Raw genomic sequence first — 21460 nt, forward strand, 5'->3', positions numbered from 1 at the left:
ATTTAAGTTGTCAAAGAAGGAAACTAAAAGCCATGTGCATCTCGTGGGGGGAAAAAAAGGCTCTCCAGTTAAAAACAGAAATACACTGTAAATTGCTGCCCTACACACTTCTATTTTTGGTAGCAGGAAGATGAACTGAAGGGCTTTCTGAAACATCAACACATCAAAGGGTGGGAGGGGGTCCATACCATCACATTACCATAAAATAGTCCACTGTCTTAACTAAGATAATGACACGTTTCCGCAGAGGGTTCGACCTCACTTTGTGTGGTGGTTTCCCAACTCCTGGCTTCTCCATTTATAAAAAGAGTTCAGGCAGAGTGGAGAGTTTGCCAACATTTTCCTCAGAGGGATTCAGAAAGTGCCAGCTGAGAGCCTTCCAGCTCACCCTTTAAAACTCTGTAACACTTTCCAACTGAGCAAACTGGAAGGCCCTTTCAAATGACACTAGGAACAAAGTCATCTCAAGGAGGGTACACTGCTGGGGGAGCCCCTAGCGAACAGATCAGTCTAGATTCATTGTTCTAAATTCACTCTAGAAGGAGGCAAGATGCTATTTTTCAAATATGCATTCAAAAGCATGGGTCCCTCGGTGAAAACCCTAATCACATGGGACGGAAGGAGACTATCAAAAATAACAGGGTTCCAGCCTGGGCAATATAGTGGCACCCCATCTCTACCAAAACATTTAAAAATCAGCCAGGCGTGGTGACACGTGCCTACAGTCCCATCCACTCAGAAGGCTGAGGTGGGAGGATTGCTGGCAGTGGTGCGCGCAAGCTGCAGTGAGCTGAGATCGCGTCACTGCACTACAGCCTGGGCAACAGAAAAAATAAAAACACATAGTTAAATACATTGATTAACTATAAAAGACAGTTAAATAAATGATTGCAAATGGTAGACCTTGGACTGCCTTCATGTATTAGATGGCAGCATAACTTTGAAAGCCATGGAAAGCTAAAAGGAGACAACCACTTCAGAGACCGTCAGAAGCCAGCCTGGGAGCCTCAGTGCACATGGCCTTTCCCGTCACCAAAATGGCAGTACCAAGCATGACCAAGCACCCACCTATCTGCAAAAAGAAAATAGGGACTCATTTAAGGATTACCCAGATGACAAGGGCAGGGCAGATCACACAGGAAGACAACCTGTATACAGAAAGAGCTGAACCAGCCATTAGCTTCAAAGCATAAATGAGGCAAGAACACTAGTAACAGGTCAGGGAGAGAAGCCATGGGGTCTGAAGGCAGGCAGGGCATGAGTTACCCTGAAACACAAGAGACAGCTCTCCTTGGATGTCAATGGCAGGGTACAGGTTTGGCCTTGCCAATTTATAATCAAAGATGGGATGTCACTGGCAAATGTTCTCCCAATAGGCAGGTCCAAGATTATAAAATAGCTCATGTTTCTCTCCTCATCCCCACACCTCCTTGAAAGGCAGACCTGTACTGTTTTTATGATCCTTGGGAAAGAAATTATGAAGAAGCTAAATCTCAGACTCTACAGAAACATCTTAAAGCCTAAAGAGGAAGCTAGAAGGATAGATGAGATTTGGCAGCAGGTGAGCTTAAAAAATTGTAAATTAAGGGATTTATGGACTGTAGGGTAATTTCCCAAAAGCATATCTAGTAATCACTCTTCTGGCTTTTAAAGATATACCATACAGGACTCTAAACATTTAACGTGGCTCTAGTAATAACAGGTTATTTCCAAAAGCTAAGTAAAGGGCCCTCTAAATTTGAGGGAAATCAGATCTAAGACATTCACAAGCACAGCAAAACTACCCTAGTCCATTACAATAAATCTGATAGTAATTAAAGCTACTTAAATACACATATCACAGAATTCAAAGATTTAGAAAACGCATGAGGTCTTTCTCTAGCAGGGGACAACATCACTTTACAAGAAAGAACATTAATAAATCCTATTCACAAACAAGTCACCTCTGGCTGTAGGAAGCCCTATATGGTGACCCTGCAGGGTCTTTCCTTTCTATTACACGTCAAGAATAAAAAATGGCTGGGAGTCACAATAGGCAGATAAGATGAATTACCGTTTAACAAATAGGATTCCCTCAACCTCAAAAGTCCTCAAATAATTCCACAATGCTTCCCCAAATAATCTATGACAACAGAAACATCCTTCCAGGGCCATCACAACCACCATCCCCCTCTCAAAAGCAGTCACTCCATCCAGCCTTCTCAAAGGTCAAACAACTGTAAGGTTTCCTGACTTATCAGGAAAATATTCTAGTATCACACAAGCAAAAAAGAAAATACGCTGCAGATTAACATGGAGGTTAACTTCATCTACGGTTAGAATGGAATAAAACTGTCACCATCTCCAAGGCCTGCAGAGACTGTAATATGCTCCCCACAAAGTCTTCTGTTGAACCTCTACCCCTAAGGTCCATGAGGAGGTGACCAAGGTTAAATGAGGTCATGGGGGCACAGGGCTCTGACCTGAGAGGGCTGGTGTCCTCGCATGTGGAGGAAGACTCAGAGGAACCAGCCAAGAAGAGGGCACTCAACAGGAACCCAGCTGGCCAGCACCTTCATCTTGGACTTAAGGGCTCCAGAACTGTGAGAAATCAGACAGCAGGCCCCGTCTAAGGTAACTTATTATGGCAGCCTGAGTTGACTGATCTACAGACTTCCACCACAGCCAAAAAAATATGATTAGTAATCCTATGCCACCACAGGCAGTGTCTGTGCATCCTCAAGGGCGACAAGGAGATCATGGTCTCCCCACAGCATTCAATCTAACTAAAGACACTGCACCAGCAAAAGACTATGGATGTCTCTATAGAGTACCCCTGGGGAAAAAAGCCAAGTCTGCGACCCTAGTTCCAGAATTTCTAAGTATTAATTTTATACACACCCAGGCTGAGTATTCCGAATATTCACAGATTAAAAACAGTGGTGGCTAACGTGCCACATGAGAAAGGTGACACTGAAGACAGACAGAATGAAGCCTGCTCCAGAGCCCATCTGCTCCAGCTTTACACAACAGTTCAGGACAAAAACAATGATGCCGGTTTAAGAGAGAGTCTGACTCTGAGAATGTCACCATCTTTCTGATCGCAGGGTTCTTATTCAAACACTGTGCCTACATGAGCCACTTCTGGAGCTGCTAAGGGGACGCACATGGGCCTCTGGCCTTCAGGCAGTTTCAGCCCAACACTTTCAGACACCCAGCACATTCTGGACAAACAGCATAAACCCATCGATAAGCATAACAGCTCTTAAAAATAGAGACAGTGGTGTTGACAAACTCCAAAATGAGCAAATACATTTAAAGAACTCAAGTGGCCAGGCGAAGTGGCTCACGCCTGTAATGCCAGGAGGAGGGAGGATCACCTGAGGCCAGGATCTTGAGGTTATACCACACTCCAGACTGCGTGGCAGACCAAGACTCTGTCTCTAAATAAACAAACAAACATGTCAACTGTACTGAAGGGAGAAGGAGGAACCGTTTCAGGGTGATAGGAAGGTACTCTACCTACCAGTCAGCTGGAGTGCTGCTCGCTCGGTTATATGTGTACACTTGTCACAAGATACACTCGAGATATGTGGTTTCACAGGCTTTCCTCAGTTTAAACACACACACATACACACACACCCACACACACAGAAATAGAGAGAGGGAGACAGGGGGAGAAGGACAGGGAGAGGGAGAGGGAGAAGGAGGAGGAGAAGGAGAGAAGAAGAGGGAGGGAATAAGGAGAGAAGAAGGGAGGGAGAAGGAGAGAAGAAGGGGGAGGGGGAGGGGAGAGGGAGAGGGAGGGGGAGGGGGGAGGGGAGAGGGAGGGGGAGGGGGAGGGGGGAGGGGAGAGGGAGAGGGAGGGGGAGGGGGGAGGGGAGAGGGAGAGGGAGAGGGAGAGATAGATATATGGAGTCAAAAGTCCACCCTGATTTGACCACTTCTCTACTACGTGGCCTTGTACAAGCTGCTTAACACCTGAGGCCCATTAAATTAACCCCAAAAATATTAGTGAAAGTACAAAAATCAATTGAGAGTTGAGACACAATTTTTTTTTTACTTTTTCTTAAAAGCCCAATTCTAATTTAAACTACCAAGCAACATACCTTGTACCTAATTAGGGATGCAACGAATGTGGTTCAGAAAGAAAGGATACAAGGCTGATCCTATTCCAAGAATCTCTATGACTGTGAGACATACTGAGGTGACAACGTGCTAGCAGGCCTTGCTCACTATCGGTGCCTCCTCGGCCTTGGCGTCTGCTCTGGCCACCGAAGAGCCTTTCAGCCCGCCGATGTGCTATGAGGGCCCCTCTCTGGGGCTGGCTAAGGCCAGAGCTGACTCCCTCTGCTCACTTCCTCTGCTCACGGGGAACTGTGAGGAGACAGGCACGGCGGGAGCTGGGGCTGTGCCTGACGCTCACTGGCCAGCTCGGGTTCCTGGTGACCACGGGCCAGCTCCCTCTAGCTGCCAGAGTGCCCAGGCTAGGTGCCGCAAAGTCCTGCAGCGAGTGCCAGTGAGAGAGGTGAAGCCAGCTGGGCTTCTGGGACGGGTGGGAACTTGCAGAACTTTTCTACCTAGCTAAAGGATTATAAACGCACCAATCACTACTCTGTGTCTAGCTAAAGGTTTGTAAATGCACCAATAAGCGCTCTGTGTCTAGCTAATCAGGTGGGGACTTGAAGAACTTTTCTGTCTAAAGGATTGTAAACACACCAATCAGCACTCTGTGTCTAGCTAAAGGATTGTAAACGCACCAATCAGCACTCTGCCAAAACAGCCCAATCAGCTCTCTGTAAAATGGACCAATCAGCAGGATATGGGAGGGGCCAAATAAGGGAATAAAAGCAGGCCACCTGAGCCAGCAGTGGCAACCAGGTCAGGTCCCCTTCCATGCTGTGGAAGCTTTGTTCTTTCACTTCTTGCCGCTGCTCACTCTTTGGGTCTGCACTGCCTTTATGAGCTGTAACACTCACTGCAATGGTCTGCAGCTTCACTCCTGAAGCCGGCAAAACCATGAATCCAGCGGAAGGAATGAACAACTCCAGACGTGCCACCTTTAAGAGCTGTAACACTCAATGCGAAGGTCTGCATCTTCACTCCTGAAGTCAGCGAGACCACGAACCCACCAGAAGGAATAAACTCTGGACACATCTGAACATCTGAAGGAACAAACTCCACACACCATCTTTAAGAACTATAACACTCACCGCGAGGGTCCGCGGCTTCATTCTTGAAGTCAGCGAGACCAAGAACCCACCAATTCTGGACACAATATCACACAATTATGAATGCACATTTCCCTCTGGCAATGGGGAAAATAAGATAAGCTGACATCTGGGAGCCCAGGGTGTCACGGTGTGAGCATTTCTAAAACGAAATCTGGAGTCCCAGTTGGCAGACTCTCAGTCCCCTGAACAGAGAGTGGCACATCCACAGCATGGCAACAAGAGGTGCTGGAAAGGGGACAGTAGAGACGTGGGTGGCGTCCAGGTGGGCCACTGAGCTGTTTGCATGCTCATTCACACAACACAGACTTTGGAGATCCCAGGCACAGGGAACAGACCAGCAGTCGACACAAATAAAATAAGTTTTCCTCTCAAAGAGCTTACAATCGAATGTGGCTAGACAGGAATAAACATATGCACACACCCCTCCCTCACAGCACTACAATGTCAGGCAGTGAGAAACGCTGTACAGACAGACTTCATAAGGTAAAGCGCTAAGGAGTAAGAGAGGCAGGTACCCTTTTTACGATGATTTTCAAGGAACATTCCGGGGTATGGGGGCACTTGAAGGGGAACCTGAAACGTACAGAGAGATCAAGTCACATAGATACCGGAAGGGAGAGAATTCTCAACAGAAGGATCAGCGAGAGCTAAACAGAGTATGCTTTGTGTATTTAAAATACCAGGAAGACTGGAGTGGGTGAGGCAGAGAGACAGACAGAGACAATGAGAACAGAGTGATATGGGGGCCCCATCAAGTGGCCAGCCATGAGGACATCTAGCTTTCACATTAAGAGGATAGGCAGATATGCCAGAATCAGAACAGAGCATAGCACAGCCTAATTTACATTTTTAAAGGTTTATGCTGGCTGATGCCTGGAGGAATACAAAGGCAGAAGCTGACAGAGCACAGGGAGGCTGCAACGTAACCTAAGCTAGAAAGTATGACAACGTGGAACAGGAGCAGTAGCGCAAGTTCAGAATCAAAAGGTGCTGTGAGTTTCAAACAGGTTAACTAAGGACTGGTGCAGTGGCTCACACCTGTAATTCTAACACTTTGGGAGGCCAAGGCAGGGAAGAGGATCACTTAAGCCCAGGCGTTCGAGACCAGCCTAGGCAACACAATGTCTATTTGGTGGACATGATGGCACACGCCTGTAGTCCCAGCAACTTGAGTTCGGGGGGAGGACATGTTAAAGGGGGAAGGAGCCCAGGCTGCAGTGAGCTGTGATAACCCCCACTGCACTCCAGCCTAGGCAACAGAGCAAGACGCTGTCTCAAAATAAATAAATAGTAAAACAGGTTAGCTAAAGCTAAATGCAAAACTCTGAAAAAACAAGTAACAGATGACTCCAAGGTTTTGGCCACTGCAACTAGAACCAAGTAACTGCCATTTATTGAAAAAGGGAAGAAGGGGCAAGCAGAGAACAGAAGCAGATGAGAGACCTCACAGATAGTTGGCTTTGGGACATCTTAACTTCATGCGGCCTATCAAAAAAAAAAAAAAAATCGAAGTGGGCCAGGCACGGTGAGCTGTAATCTCAGGACTTTGGGAGGATCAACTAAGGTGATCAGGAGTTCAAGATCACCACAGGCAACACAGGGAGACCCCATCTCTACAAATAATTTAAAAATTAGCCAGGCGTGGTGGCACCCACCTGTGGTCCAAGCTACTCAGGGGGCTAAAGCATGAGACGGAGAGTTGAGGCTGCAATGAGCTGTGGTCGAGCCAGCGCACTCAGGCCTGGCCCACAAAAGGAAATCCTATCTCTAAAATATTTAAAAAAAAAAAAAAAAAAAAAATTGGTCAGGCGCGGTGGCTCACACCTATAATCCCAGCACTTTGGGAGGCCAAGGCGACCAGATCACCTGAGGTCAGGAGTTCTAGACCAGCCTTACCAACACAGAGAAACTCCATCTCTACTAAAAATACAAAATTAGCCGGGTGTCATGGCGCATGCCTGCAATCCCAGCTACTCAGGACACTGAGGCAGGAGAATCGCTTGAACCTGAGAGGCAGAGGGTGCAGTGAGCCAAGGTCATGCCATTGCACTCCAGCCTGGACAACAAGAGCAAAACTCCATCTAAAAAAATAAAATAATAAAATCAAAATGCAGCAGTCAAGCAGGCAGGTGGTGTTCACGAGATGTTCAATCATGGTAAATGCCACTGAATGGGCAATTACAGCCCAGAATAATGGAAATGTGGCTTGGGCAATCATTACGGACCTTGATAAGTGGCCCAACGTGAGGGGTTCAAAGGTGAATAGCAAAGGAAGGCTGGAAGATATTAATATGAATATAAATAGAAGGGCATGGAGACAAACTCTTTAGACATTTTCTTATGGGGGATTTTGCTATAAACTAAGAGAAGGATAGAGCAGGCAGGAGATGCAAGAACAAGGGAGGCTTTACTTTATTATGGGAAAAATAAGAACATGTTTCTACAATGGTGGGAAGAAACCAGTAAAGAGAGGTAAATGATGAAGAAAGGAGGGATAATTTCCAGTGTGATGTCATGAACGGGGGGGTGATTAATTTCATCCACAAAGAAACTAGAGAGACTCTTAAAGAAGGAACTTCAGGAGAAAAAAAAAAAAATCCCAAGCTGGGCATGATGATACATGAAGTAGTCCCAGAGTCTCAGAAGGTGAGGTGGGAAGACTGTTTAAGCCCAGGGGTTTGAGGCCAGCCTGGGCAACATGCAAGACCCTCTTTCAAAGGAAGAAAAAAAAAATTCTACACTACAACAAATTTCCATCCATTTGCCTTCCTCACTTCTTTGAAACTGAACTTCTATAAAAGCTGACACAAGCAAAAAGGTTGTAGCAAATAGGCCCAACTCGAGCTCAGATTGCTCTCCCTCCCTTCTGTCTCCCTACACACACCACCTCCTCCACCCTATAGCCCTACACATACAGACTCCACTACCAGGTGACACTACCTGAGTGCTGTGTCTCTCCTAAAGCCGTCCAGGATTTTATGGGAATGATGATGTAATCAGGGAAACAGAGCTCAGCTCACAGAACTGACAAAGGAGGCGGGCTGCGAGAACAAGAGGGGCAGGGGGTGTCAAGCACAAAGTGACCCGAAAGAGGAGCACATTAACCTCCTCAGGCACCTCCATTCTTAACGCTCCAGGAAATGCGTGCAAGCAGCCATGCCTACTAGGAAGCGTGGCGCCTCACTGTCACTTAAATTGGATTTCTGGTTCCAATCAGGCTTCAGCATGATCCATTCCTTCCAGTTAAGCTTCTCATCAAGGCTCAAAATTCCTCATCTGTAAAATGATGAGTTTGACCTATATGCCTCTAAAAAGGCTCTTCCTGCTCTAGCAGTCCTTAATTTTGCACCACTCCTTTGTCATCAGACCAGTACAAGTGACTTGGCCACAGAAACCGACCATTGCAGCCATTTGTCCCACTAGATTATGACACCAAATAGTCCAGTCAAATATTTGCTGACCCCTGCCCACCCCAAGCTCTTGCTCAGAAAACTCTCGCATCTTTCAAGGCCCCTTTGCAAGGCTCATGGATATGAAACTTTTCCTGTATCTTAGAACTATGCCTCTGACATCATCTGCCTCCCTGCTAGCCTCCTGCACTCACCCATACACCTGTTTTGGTTTTTTTGTTTTTGAGAGAGAAAGTCTCACTCTGCTGCCCAGGCTGGAGTGCAGTGGCCCAACCTTGGCTCACCACAACCTCTGCCTCCCGGGTTCCAGCAATTCTCCTGCTTCAGCCTCCCGAGTAGCTGGGACTACAGGCGTGCGCCACCATGCCTGGCTAATTTTTGTATTTTTAGTGGAGACGGGGTTTCACATGTCGACCAGGCTCATGATCCGCCCACCTCCGCCTCCCAAAGTGCTAGGATTACAGGCGTGAGCCATGGCACCCAGCCCCATTTGGTTGTTAAAGCATTTATCCTACAGTATTTCATCCTGCTTCACAGATTTTTAAGTTGCACCTATTTTTCTCATGTTAAAACATGCATCTCATAATTAAGATGCCCCACATTCATAATTGGAAGCACTGTTTTGTTCTTGCTTACTGATACATAACATAATGGTGCATCACACTATCACATCTTAGAAGGGATGAAATAAGGTATTAGAACTCGACCAAAATAAGCAACTTGAGCTCAGTTTTTATACCCACAATGCCTCCCACGTAACAAAAACTCCAACACTTACAAAATGAAAATCTGAGAAATGCCCCACCCACATCACTACATCAAAAAAAGCAGCTGAAAGACAAAGAGCCCAAGCCTTTGCGCCTTTCCACAACAAACGTAGCTTGCTTTGTAAACAAAGTAAGTTCAACAACTTTGAAGTCCTTCATTTCACTCAGCTTTCTTTCACACAGAGTGTGTCCTCACATGAGGGGACAGAAAAGAAGGAAAGAAAAAAGTCTGGAAGCCAAGACACAGGAGTGTTAGAGAAAACTGAAGCTGCAGCTGGTCTCCCTACAGCTTGCAGAGGAGGAGACTAGCACACAGACATCAACACTTCGGTAAAGCTGAAGCATAAGCCACTTTCTTTTTGAGTCGGAGTCTCGATCTGTCGCCGAGGCTGGAGTGCACACACTGCAAGCTCTGCCTCCCGGGTTCATGCTATTCTCCTGCCTCAGCCTCCCGAGTAGCTGGGACTACAGGTGGCTGCCACCACGCCCAGCTAAAATTTTTTTTTTGTACTTTTAGTAGAGACGGGGTTTCGCCGTGTTAGCCAGGATGGTCTCGATCTCCTGACCTCGTGTTCTGCCCGCCTCAGCCTCCCAAAGTGCTGGGATTACAGGCGTGAGCCACCACGCCTGGCCCATAAGCCACTTTCTTCAGAAGAAAAGAATAATAATAATAAATGATAATAACCATCTCTAGGACAGCTAGACCTGAAAGTCTTCAGCAAAAACAGAAGGGACAGGTGTCCCCCTTCGTAGAGCGAAAGTCACTTTATACCCCACTCATTTCAAATATGGCCCATAAATAAACTTACATAAATCAGACCATGTGGCCTGACATTTTTTTATTTTGACTCACAAATACGTTTTTATGACTTGTGTGAAAATATTTTGTGAACAATGAATTCACAGTTGGGCCCACATTTCATTCCACACACATCAAGAATCTTTGGAAATGACTGAAAGATTCTGAAAAGAGCTCAAAATTATATTTCTTGAAGGGGGCCTAGGGGGTGTTGACTACAGAATGTCCTACATCTCTGCCTCCAATACTGGTCCTTGGCTACAAATTGGCAGATGTTGCCAGAACATCCATGCACCATTCCTCCAGTGAGTTCCAGCCAGCCCCAATGACAACAGTATTAAAAACACAGAACTCTAAGCAAGGAAATGGAAACTAATGGATGTATCCGTGTGTCTGACTGAAGAGAGGAGTAAACCAATTTGCCATCTACATTTTTTGATACTCTCTATCAATTCAATTACAAATCATAAATAAAGCCCAGAAAAACGGTTAATAAATACTTACCATGCCTTCCAAGGTTCTTTTTCCCAATAAAAAATTCCACTTACTGACGGCCAGGCACGGTGGCTCATGCCTGTAATCCCAGCACTTTGGGAGACCAAGGCGGACAGATCACCCGAGGTCAGGGGTTTGAGACCAGCCTGGTCAACATGGCAAAACCCTATCTCTACTAAAATACAAAAGTTATCCAGGCATGGTGGCACATCCCTGTAATCCCAGCTACTCAGGAGACTGTGGCGGGAGAATCTCTTGAACCCAGGAGGCCGAGGGTGCAGTGAGATTGCACCATTACACTCCAGCCTGGACAACAGAGCAAGACTCCATCCCCTGCCCAGCCCGCGACAAAAAAATAAAATAAAATAAAATAAAAATTCCACGTACCTCCTTCCAAAGAAATAGCTACTTAAAAAAGTAAAGTCTTCCTACAAATTCTTATTTTTGGAATGCTATCTTTATGAAAGGATCCAAAATTACTTCTCCTTATCTAAGGGGTGGCTACAAGCTTGGGAGCTCTAATCCAGAAAGCGTGGGAGCTCTGATCTAAAAAGCCTGGTCTTATATCCTGACGCTTCCACTTAATAGCTGTGTAGGCAAACTGTTAATCCACTCTTAGTATCTAGTTTCCTCATCTATAAAATTACTTGTTCTGAAGATTGTATGAGTAAAATACAGCTAAAGTACTAGAACAATAACTGGTAAGTAGTAAGAATTCAATGTAGGTTAACCATCACAACTACTGCCCAGGGTAAGTTTAAGGAAATGAATCCAGGGTCCCTTAAATCTCATCAAGAGTGTTTTGCTGGCCAAAGGACTTGATCTGAGATGACATTTATAGGAAGCAAATGAAATTCAAATACAGCTAATAGCTCCCCTCTCTGACTGTGTAATTATGTGTACTCATTATTTGTGTAGCATGTTATTATTTAAATGTTCCTAATTTCAGCCCCAGCAGGCCAAGGGCCCTCAAAGAGTGGCCAAGGTCTCAGCCTCTACCAGTCCTTTCCAAAGCTTTTGTCAATTTATTACATCCGTGAAAAGTGGCATTATCTACAACAGAAAGTAGACAGAAGGCTCACAATCAGCACATCTTACCATCTCACGCTTAAGCCCAGCAACAACCAACAAGCTGTAATGATGGCATCAGTTGCTACACAGAAAACTCATGAGGCTGTTCAAAACTCACATATCCTACCAATAGTAGGGCCCCCCCCAAAAAAATTCATTCCTTCTCACTGTAAAACCACAAAAACAAGACTGATAGCAAACATGAATTTTATGACATGAAAAATGAGGTGTCTCCACTATCTTATGTCTGCTTGGGTTATTACTACTCACAGACCTGCAGAACCAGGACGGCTGGGCTCACCTGCTCAGATACAAGCTGCAGTGTTCACACACTGTTCCCAGGCATCAGATACCCGACCCCCTTCACACAAATTAAGGGCAAAGGGCTGCTTGTTCATCACGCCAGGATGCCAATGATTCAAGAGATGTCATGTGTGTTTTATTCTCAAATTAGATAAAAATTCTATAAAATCCATTCTGCTGTTATTTTTAAATATTATGGTAAAAACAAATGATTTTTCCCAGGAAAGCCTCCAATCATCCAATTATATTTTCCAATAATCAAAGATACAGAAACAATGCTGTTTAAAACTGGAAACGGGAAAAAACAAAACATCTTTTCAATATTCCTGTTGCAAAGATCCAATGTAGTTTCCATGCATTCTGTCTTGCAAAAAAGTACTGGATTCAAACTTACAGGACTTGAGCTGCAATTCCAATTCTGCTGCTATGAAGTAAATACCTGTTTGACTTTAAGAAAGTCACTACTACATCTAACAGTCATAAAGGTCCCATAGGTAGATGGGTCTTTCAGTTTATAGATGGAAGCACCAGGGCTCTCAGAAGCATGTCACTGTCCCCAAGCTCAAAAGCATGAAAGAGGACACAGAAGCAGAAGCTCTCACCACCACCCACCCCTCTCTGGGGTTAAGGCACATGTTCTCACACTTGCTTGGACAGCATCGTATGTCACCTCCTAGCAATGGCTCTGGACTGCACAATGTGAAACTCTACCACCAGACAAATTTCTGTGACAATTAAAAATGAACGAACCAGTGGACAAATTTTGATATTTGAAAAGCAATCTTACGGGGTGGGAACTAACCAAATAAAAACAAAAATTAAAAATTGAGGGCCGGACAGGGTGGCTCACCCCCGTAATCCCAGCACTACGGGAGGCTGAGGCAGGTGGATCAAGGGAATGGAGACCCTCCTGGTCAACACAGTGAAACCCCGTCTCTACTAAAAATACAAAAAAAAATTAGCGGGGCATGGTGGCGCATGTCTGTAACCCCAGCTACTCGGGAGGCTGGGGCAGGAAAATCACTTGAACCCGGAGGCAGAGGTTGCAGTGAGCAGAGATAGCACCACTGCACTCCAGCCTGGCAACAGAGCGAGACTCCGTCTCAAAAAAAGAAAGGAGAGGGGAGGGGAGAGGAGAGGACATACATCTTGCATGGACTTATCCATCCTGGCTCAGGAGCGGTGGCTCACGCCTGTAATCCCAACACTTCGGGAGGCCAGAGCAGGCAGATCACAAGGTCAGGAGTTCGAGACTAGCCTGGCCAACATGGTAAAACCCCATCTCTACTAAAGATACAAAAAATTAGCCAGGCATGGTGGTGCATGCCTGTAACCCCAGCTACTTGGGAGGCTGAGGCAGGAGAATCACTTGAACCAGGGAGGTGGAGGTTGCGGTGAGCTGAGATCACACCATTACACTCCAGCCTGGGCGACGGGGAGATTCTGTCTCACAAAAAAACCACCACCATTATAGTTCATCCCCTGTGATACGGTTTGGCTGTGTCCCCACCCAAATCTCAACTTGAATTGTATCTCCCAGAATTCCCACATGTTGTGGGAGGGACCCAGGAGGAGGGAATTGAATCATGACGGCTGGCCTTTCCTGTGCTATTCTCGTGATAGTGAATAAGTCTCACAACCCTGATGGGTTGATCAGGGGTTTCCTCTTTTACCTCTTCCTCATTTTCTCTTGCCGCCGCCATGTAAGAGGTGCCTTTCACCTCCCTCCATGATTCTGAGGCCTCCCCAGTCATGTGGAAGTGTAAGTCCAATTAAACCTCTTTTTCTTCCCAATCTCCAGTATGTCTTTATCAGCAGTATGAAAACAAACTAATACACCCTGCTTCCACTCCCACTAACCTATCCTCTGGTTTCATTTCACATTTAGGAAGTGTTTCTATGGGATAGAACATGAGTGATGGCTGACTATAGATAAAGTATCCATTCAAACTAAAGGGATTTTTCAGCAGAGCATGCATATACATACATGCATATACACACAAAGACACACATGTCCATATATACATATGCACAACACAGCTTGCAGTTACAACAACCCCTACTCCCAACCTCACCAGCCCAAAAGTCTTGGTTGCTCCCTACTGTTTGAGCTTTCCCTGGATCATGCTCCCAAAACACCTACAGAAGAGGAGCTCTTCCCATGATACCAATTCTGGTTTCCTGTGATTCCAAGTAGCACCCCAAAATAAGAAAGCACACTCTGTTTAACATGGTGGCTGCCTTCAAAATAATGATTTTGTAAGAGAAAGTCTTGCTCTGTTGCCCAGGCCGGAATACAGTGGTGTGAACATAATTCAATTCAGCCTTGACCTCCTGGGTTCAAGTGATCCTCCTATCTCAGCCTCTTGACTAGCTGGGACTAGAGGCATGTGCCACCATGACAAAAACTAACCTTCCTTTATGAAGGTGGTGCCAGAATAAATAAAAAGACTTCAGTGATTCCAATGGGGGCAACTTTGCCAACTTAGATTTTCTCCCCAGTATCATAAAGCCCTCGACAATGCCAGAGCTAAACGTACATTTGGCCAACTGGCTGACAGCACTGGTTGCTTCTGGAATGACAAATTTTAGTTTTTGTTATTTACTCAAATTCTACCTTTATTAAATCCCGGACATCTGGCTAACCTCTTGTTCTAAAAGCTGGTGTTGCCCAGTTAAGAAAATATGGATGTTTTTATTTCCACTGTTGGCAATTCCAAGAAACACTAGGGCATTACACCACTCCTGAACAGTACTGTGAAAGCATCACAACCATACAATCTAACAGCAGAGCAGTCATTGCTCCAGTCTAAACTCTAGGATTAAGTGATATTCTCTGTCATACCCAACCCCCCACATTTAATCAAGCAAGAAGCTACATTCAACGTGAATCAATGACAATAAACACGAACTATATATATATATAAAACATCTAATGTTCTCCAACTGGACACAAGGTTTTTAGTTTGCTGTATTACAAGCAACGAATGGCTAGGGTTCCTATCTGCTGAAGACCCACATAACAAGGCAGAGTGTCTTTTAGGAAAGCAGCTATGAGGGTCTAAATTGGATGCTATGGCAATAGATTCCACAACTTATTTTGTTTCTGCAAATGTTAATACTCAAAATAGGCCTTTCCCATACATATTGGCTGAGATTTGTTGAGGGACGCACACATGACTGAGCCACTATGGCCTTAATGGTTGACCTCCAAAGGCAAGTCACCCATAAGAAAGAAAACCCGGGAGGGTGGACAGAGCCTCTTGTTTCAAGTCACGCAACAGTGGAAGGAGACAGCACAACTAGGGTGAATGGTGGAGTTCGTCATCTCAGGAAATTCTGCCATGGCCCCACAGAAACAGAGCAGCAAACAGGTGCTGTTGTGCACTAGTGCCTGTGAGCACTAGTTCCAACAGGAGGCTGCCAGACAACTCACCTTACAACTAAAGTGGTGGGGGAAAACTGGAAGCCATGGGGAACCTGTCCTTCTGCACCCTGACAAACTGTCAAGTACCCCATGTGTGATGACTCTCCTAAGACCAGAGCCACAGCTCTCAAAAAAGAACAGAACCTGCTCTTTCTCATCTCCCTGCCCCCAAGGAAGCATAAACCAAAACATGGTCAATTCATTCACTTTAACTGTAATCCTGAGAAGTGCACAAGAAGGTTACAGAATGTCACTGCATTCCCTTGAAATAAAATAGTAAACTACAAGCAAATGTTTGTCCGCAGATACTTTTTGTTGGATGACTTCATCTGTACCCTACGAACCCTGTTCAAAACAGACATGAGAACAAACTCAGACAGGAGCAAGTTTCTTTTCAGGAATCAAGGAGTCATGTGATAACCATACAGGAAGAAGCACACTTCTAGAGGTATGCAAAGCTGTCCCACTGCAGGAACCTGCCCAGCAAGGAAGGAAGAAGGGATGAGAAAGCTGTTGAGCCAGAGAGCAGGAAAAGCAGTAGACAGAAAGATTTAGGCTATTTCCTATACAACCCGGGAACAAGAACTAAAGACTCCACATTTCAGCAAGATCATCAAAGAGTTCTGCTCACATACCAGTGTGGAAAGACATATACATATAGAAAAACCAGCAAGACAGGACCTACAGAACAGACTAAGGTATTTCGTCCACTATATAACGCGGAACATAAAAATAAGTCCATAAACCCAACAGTATGTCCGGAGTGCGGATTCACCAAGCCCACAGACTGCCCTTAGGTGCCTAGACTAGGAAGCACAAGCTGCCAGAACACATCCAATTCAGAACCAAGTCCATGCCCAGAGATATCGCACATTCCAACGAGCTATTCCAAGAGTCAACTCACCATTCACAGTTTTCAGGCTCCCAGCAAGGCCTTCCCCATGCTGCCTCTTCTGGGCATTCTTGAACTCCTTCAGAGACAAATAAAGGACTTTACGTACCACCCGTTCTTCTGACCACGGAATCCCATCACTGTCATCCTGGAGGAACATAAGAAAAGAGATGAGTTACTGAATAGAAAGCAAGCCAGTATTCAGAGTCAAAATAAACTTTATTGTAAAGGAATTGCCAAACAAGTACTGTGTGACCACGACCCAGTTCTGAAGGTCAGAATTACACCCTTAAGGTAAAGGGACAATGACCTTTCTGAATAGGCCTCGAACAAAAGTGAAACCACAGGCTGTTAAAAAGAATGAAAGCAACACACAACCATCTCACTTCTTTATACGTCCCAAACCCAAATATGTTCATCAACTAGTAATAGTTTTATATTTCTGACAAAGTTCAGAAAAAGGTGTTGTTATACCCACAACTAGAAGGATAATGAATCATTTTACTTGAGTTTTATAAAGTGAGCAATGCCAGAACGTACACTGCAATACAAATATGTACGGAATTCTTAAAAATGTTGCTGTCTCCCTTGGGAGTTCAAAGGATATAGCAGATACAGGTGCCGTGCACTCAAGAAATTTACAGTCCAGTCAGAAGATGTGGAACTGCATCCACATTGGCCACTTAAGTAAAAGAATCCCAAATAAAAGGAGAGATTAGTGCAGAAGGAGGCAATGTACATATTAATGACAGATCTTGAAGGCCTCATTTCAAACTGGCAACCTCATGTCTGCTGCTCCAGATCAAATACAAGTTCTTAAGAATTAACAGAATGAATGCAGAGATGACCAAAAACGAATAGCTAGCCCAGAGACTATTCCAGCAATTCCAGTCATAAAGATATAAAGAAAGACAGCACTAAAGAGGGAAGAAAAAATTATACAGGGACTTGAGGCAGAGCAAGAGGTGGAAAGACAGACATGGTTGACAACAGTCACTAAAGCAAGGTAAATGGGAAGAGATACATGTTTAAAGAACCAGCAAGATTAAGTCATTACAGTTCTTATTAATAGATGATGATTCACATGGCTAAGGATATTGAGAGGTTCTCTTCTGTAGCTATCCGTACACTGTTAATCTAAGAAGCACTTACATTCACACACCTACATCAAAGACTTAAGCATTTTATAAAAGTTCATTTTAGAAATGAAAGCAGGCCAGGCGCCATAACTCACGCCTGTAATCCCAGCACTTTTAGGGGCCGAGATGGGCAGATCACGAGGTCAGTTCGAGACTAGCCTAACATGGTGAAATCCTATCTCTACTAAAAATACAAAAACTAGCCGGGCGTGTTGGCATGCACCTGTAATCCCAGCTATTTAGGAAGCTGAGGCAGGAGAACTACTTGAACCTAGACAGAAAGGTGGCAGTGAGCTGAGATCGTGCCACTGCACTCCAGCCTGGGTGACAGAACAAGACTCAGTCTCAAAAAAAAAAAAAAAAAGAAAAGAAAAGGAAAGGAAAGGAAAAGGAAAAGACAAGACAAGGGAAAAGGGAAAGGGAAAGGGAAAGGGAAAGGAAAGGAAAGGAAAGAAAGCATTTGAGCACTGATACTTTCGGCCTTAGAAGAATAAGAAAAACGGCCAGGCGCAGTGGCTGACGCCTGCAATCCCAACACTTTGGGAGTGCCAAGGCGGACGGAGCACAAGGTCAAGAGATTGAGACCATCCTGGTCAACATGGTGAAACCCTGTCTCTACTAAAAAACTACAAAAATTAGCTGGGAGTGGTGGTGCACACCTGTAGTCCCAGCTACTCGGGAGGCTGAGGCAGGAGAATTGCTTGAACCCAGGAGGCGGAGGTTGCACTGAGCTGAGATCATGCCACTGCACTCCAGCCTGGGAGACAGAGCAAAACTCTGTCTAAAAATAATAATTATTATTATAATAAAAACATTAATATCCCAGGTAAAATCATGATTTTGGGTATTTTGGATATTCAGGTTCCCTTTGTTCAAGGAGAAGGCCAAATATCTCATGGGCAGTCTGATGCTGTTTTACTGGTTTATACCAAAGAATTGGTTTTTCCTCCCTAACACTGAAGGATCAGGGAAAACTTTCATGGGATTCAATGAGAAGTCTAGATGATCTGAGGTCTCCTCCAGCACTTACATTCCTATACTCTGCATAAATACAAACTTCGTTTTAGAAATCCAACCACATAGAGACTCTAAGCCCTAAATAACTTAAGCTGCACTTTCATTAAGCTTCAAGGATTTCCTAGAATGAGAGTAATTCTCCATCTTCTACAGCAAGAGGAAGAAAGGCCTAAGAGAACTAGGATTTCCACCTTCTCCTTGACATCCTTCACTCACAGATGCCTGCCAGGCTGAGATTTCCGATTGCTGGGCAGTGCCTCTAAAAGAAGGAACTGTTTTCCCCAAGACAGCAAGACATCCACAGATCAGGGTAGGGGTCAGGGTTCGGACATGAAGGCTAAGAGAACCCAGTAAACCTTGCCTCAACCTAACAACAGAAACACAATTTCTAACCTGTTACTGAGTGTAGGTCACTGGAGACCCTCCCAATCAAATGCTTAAAAACCAGAAAAATGCAGGAACCCAAATAACCAACCTAAGTAAAACGCCTGGCTTGACACCACAACACATGAAAAGCATGATGTAGCTGAATTAATCTTTACAGCAACTCCCTTGGGTTTGCAAGAAAGCTCTCCTAATACATTAGCTGCAACTGAATGATAGTGTTAACTGCAGGAGGAGTTAATGCTTATTAGGCTGAAATCCACCTCTTCAACAGCCTCAGTCTATTCATAAAGGCTGTCAGACAGAATTCTCTTCATCACCATCAGGTTCCTACTCTCATTGTTCGAATCTCCACAACAAACAATGATGTGAGATGATAAACTATTATTTCCTACATATACACAGTTTATAAATTATAAGGCCCCAAAATAGCTTTCAATGTAAAACTCCCATGGCGATTTATTGCATCCTGTGCAGGCTGGTGCCTTCACCCTGACTTCAGGCTCCAGTTGAGAGAATTATTCCCCTATAACTAATGTCTAATTAAAACATAAACCATGTGAGATGAAAACTGCAGCAAAGGAAGTGCATTTAAGGTTCAGTTACTGACATAAGCAGCTTCATTACACCTAGAAAGTATTTTAAATACAGGAGAAGCAAATCCATGACACAGATTATGGGGTTTCAAATGCTACACATTAAAATTCAAACTTAAAACACACACAACACACAAGCGTTCTTTTGTAATCTACAGTGCTGGTTGAGACTTGTCACCTGCTCCCTCAATGCTGATGCAAGACACAAATCTAGCAGATGCGTTGACTCTGTGCTGTTCACAACAGATAGACCAGTAGGTAATAATTCCAAATAGTCCCAATTAAGCTGCCTTTCCCAATTGTAGAGTCATGGGGAATCATCCTAACCTTATACCCCTCTAGCAGAATCCCAGATGCAGACAGCAAAGGTGTGCCTGCACTCAACCTATCCAAGATGCGGGAGAGGAAGGCCAGAAGAAATAGCCTTCCAGTTTAATGCTAACTCTGCTCTGGCTATATCATTCTTCACTCAGGATCAACCAGTACCGAACGCTCTTAAAAACAGCCCAGATATGGCCAGGCGTGGTCGCTCACGCTTGTAATCCTAGCACTGGGAGGCTGAGGTAAGCGGATCACGAGGTCAGGAGATCGAGACCATCCTGGCTAACACGGTGAAACCCCAATCCCTACTAAAAACAAACAAAAAAACAAACAAACAAAAATACAAAATATTAGCTGGGCGTGGTGGCGGGCACCTATAGTCCCAGCTACTAGGGAGGCTGAGGCAGGAGAATGGCTTGAACCCGGGAGGCCCAGCTTGCAGTGGGCTGAGACAGCGGCACTACACACTCCAGCCTGGGCACTCCAGCAAGTCTCAAAAAAAAAAAAAAAAAATACATCTCTATCATCAGAGGTCAAGCAAACTCATACATCCAGTACAGAGCTTCCTTTCCACTTTCTTTCTCAATAGCTGTCTTATTTAATTAGCCATTTAACCATGGGGCAAGGAAATCATTTCTCTTGTTCACCACTGTATCCCAGCTCCCAAAACATGCTGATATAGTAAGAGCTGAATAAATACTTCTGGAATCAATTAGAAACTCAACAAAGCTCAGTCTCACTGTTCCCACTGACATTTATTTACCCCTACTTGCCCTGCCAGTGTCTAATCTCAGTGTCTAACATCCAGTGCCGGAAGTCACACTGCTATCCTCATAAAACACTCCCCACAGAGACTAATCCCAAGGGGCTCAGCCACACCTCTGATTCTCAGCAGAGGCTGGTGTCCTAGTGGAGACATCCTTCTTCCACAGTGGCTGCTAACACTCCTCCCTCAGCCACTTTGCAGTGTTCCCTGCAAGAAAAAGTGCCATTCCAGATGTCCACATAGTCTTACATACGTAACAACTCTGTCACGCTCCCTTTTGCTAAATGTTGACCAACTATTCCAGCTACTCTTCTCCTACCCTATTTACCACATCTGTTCAGACTCCTTCTCCTATATTTCCAGCAATCTCTCATGATGCTCTTGCCTCACCTCTAAATCCAATAATTCATTCCCAATCATATGTTTAAGTCAACTAATATCCCATTTGCACCTCACCGTCTGAAAATCCAAATTATCCCCTTCGCCTTCTGTAAACCACTTCAGGCCTCGTGGCTCCCCAGCAGGTGGATTCAGTCAGGGTTTGACAGCGCAGCACAAAAAATAGAGAGACTTCTTGGCCCGCTCTGGAATGGCCCCCAAAAGCAAGCGCCCCATCCATTCTGGTTTGCTGGTCAGCTTAATATAGAGGACACAGGATTACGCCCTTTAGCGGAAAAGTGATGGCTCCTTTTAAACTGCAGGATTATTGCCACTTTTGAAAATAATAGAATTTCTTATCAAAAATAGCAATTGGTGAGAAATCAAACTTGTATATGCTCATAATATTTTTTACAAGAATTAGTAAAAAGCATTATGCCAAGTGGTGAAGATACAGGTGGTCTGTGGGCCAGAACTGGTGT

At 44.8% G+C, this 21460-nt stretch overlaps 1 protein-coding gene across 3 annotated transcripts in view; it reads right to left on the reverse strand.

The window, feature by feature from the left end:
• The window catches only part of LOC105482474 (jumonji and AT-rich interaction domain containing 2), a 280037-nt gene that overhangs the window by 133884 nt on the left and 124693 nt on the right, over nt 1-21460 (reverse strand). For all 3 annotated transcript variants that reach the window (XM_011742588.3, XM_011742592.3, XM_071097587.1), the window contains one exon: nt 16390-16525. In XM_011742588.3, the coding sequence (XP_011740890.2) occupies nt 16390-16525 (136 nt within the window). Of the gene's footprint in view, nt 1-16389; nt 16526-21460 lie in introns of those variants that run through there.

Source organism: Macaca nemestrina, chromosome 5 (genome assembly GCF_043159975.1).
Source record: "Macaca nemestrina isolate mMacNem1 chromosome 5, mMacNem.hap1, whole genome shotgun sequence".
NCBI classification, from domain to species: Eukaryota; Metazoa; Chordata; class Mammalia; order Primates; family Cercopithecidae; genus Macaca; species Macaca nemestrina.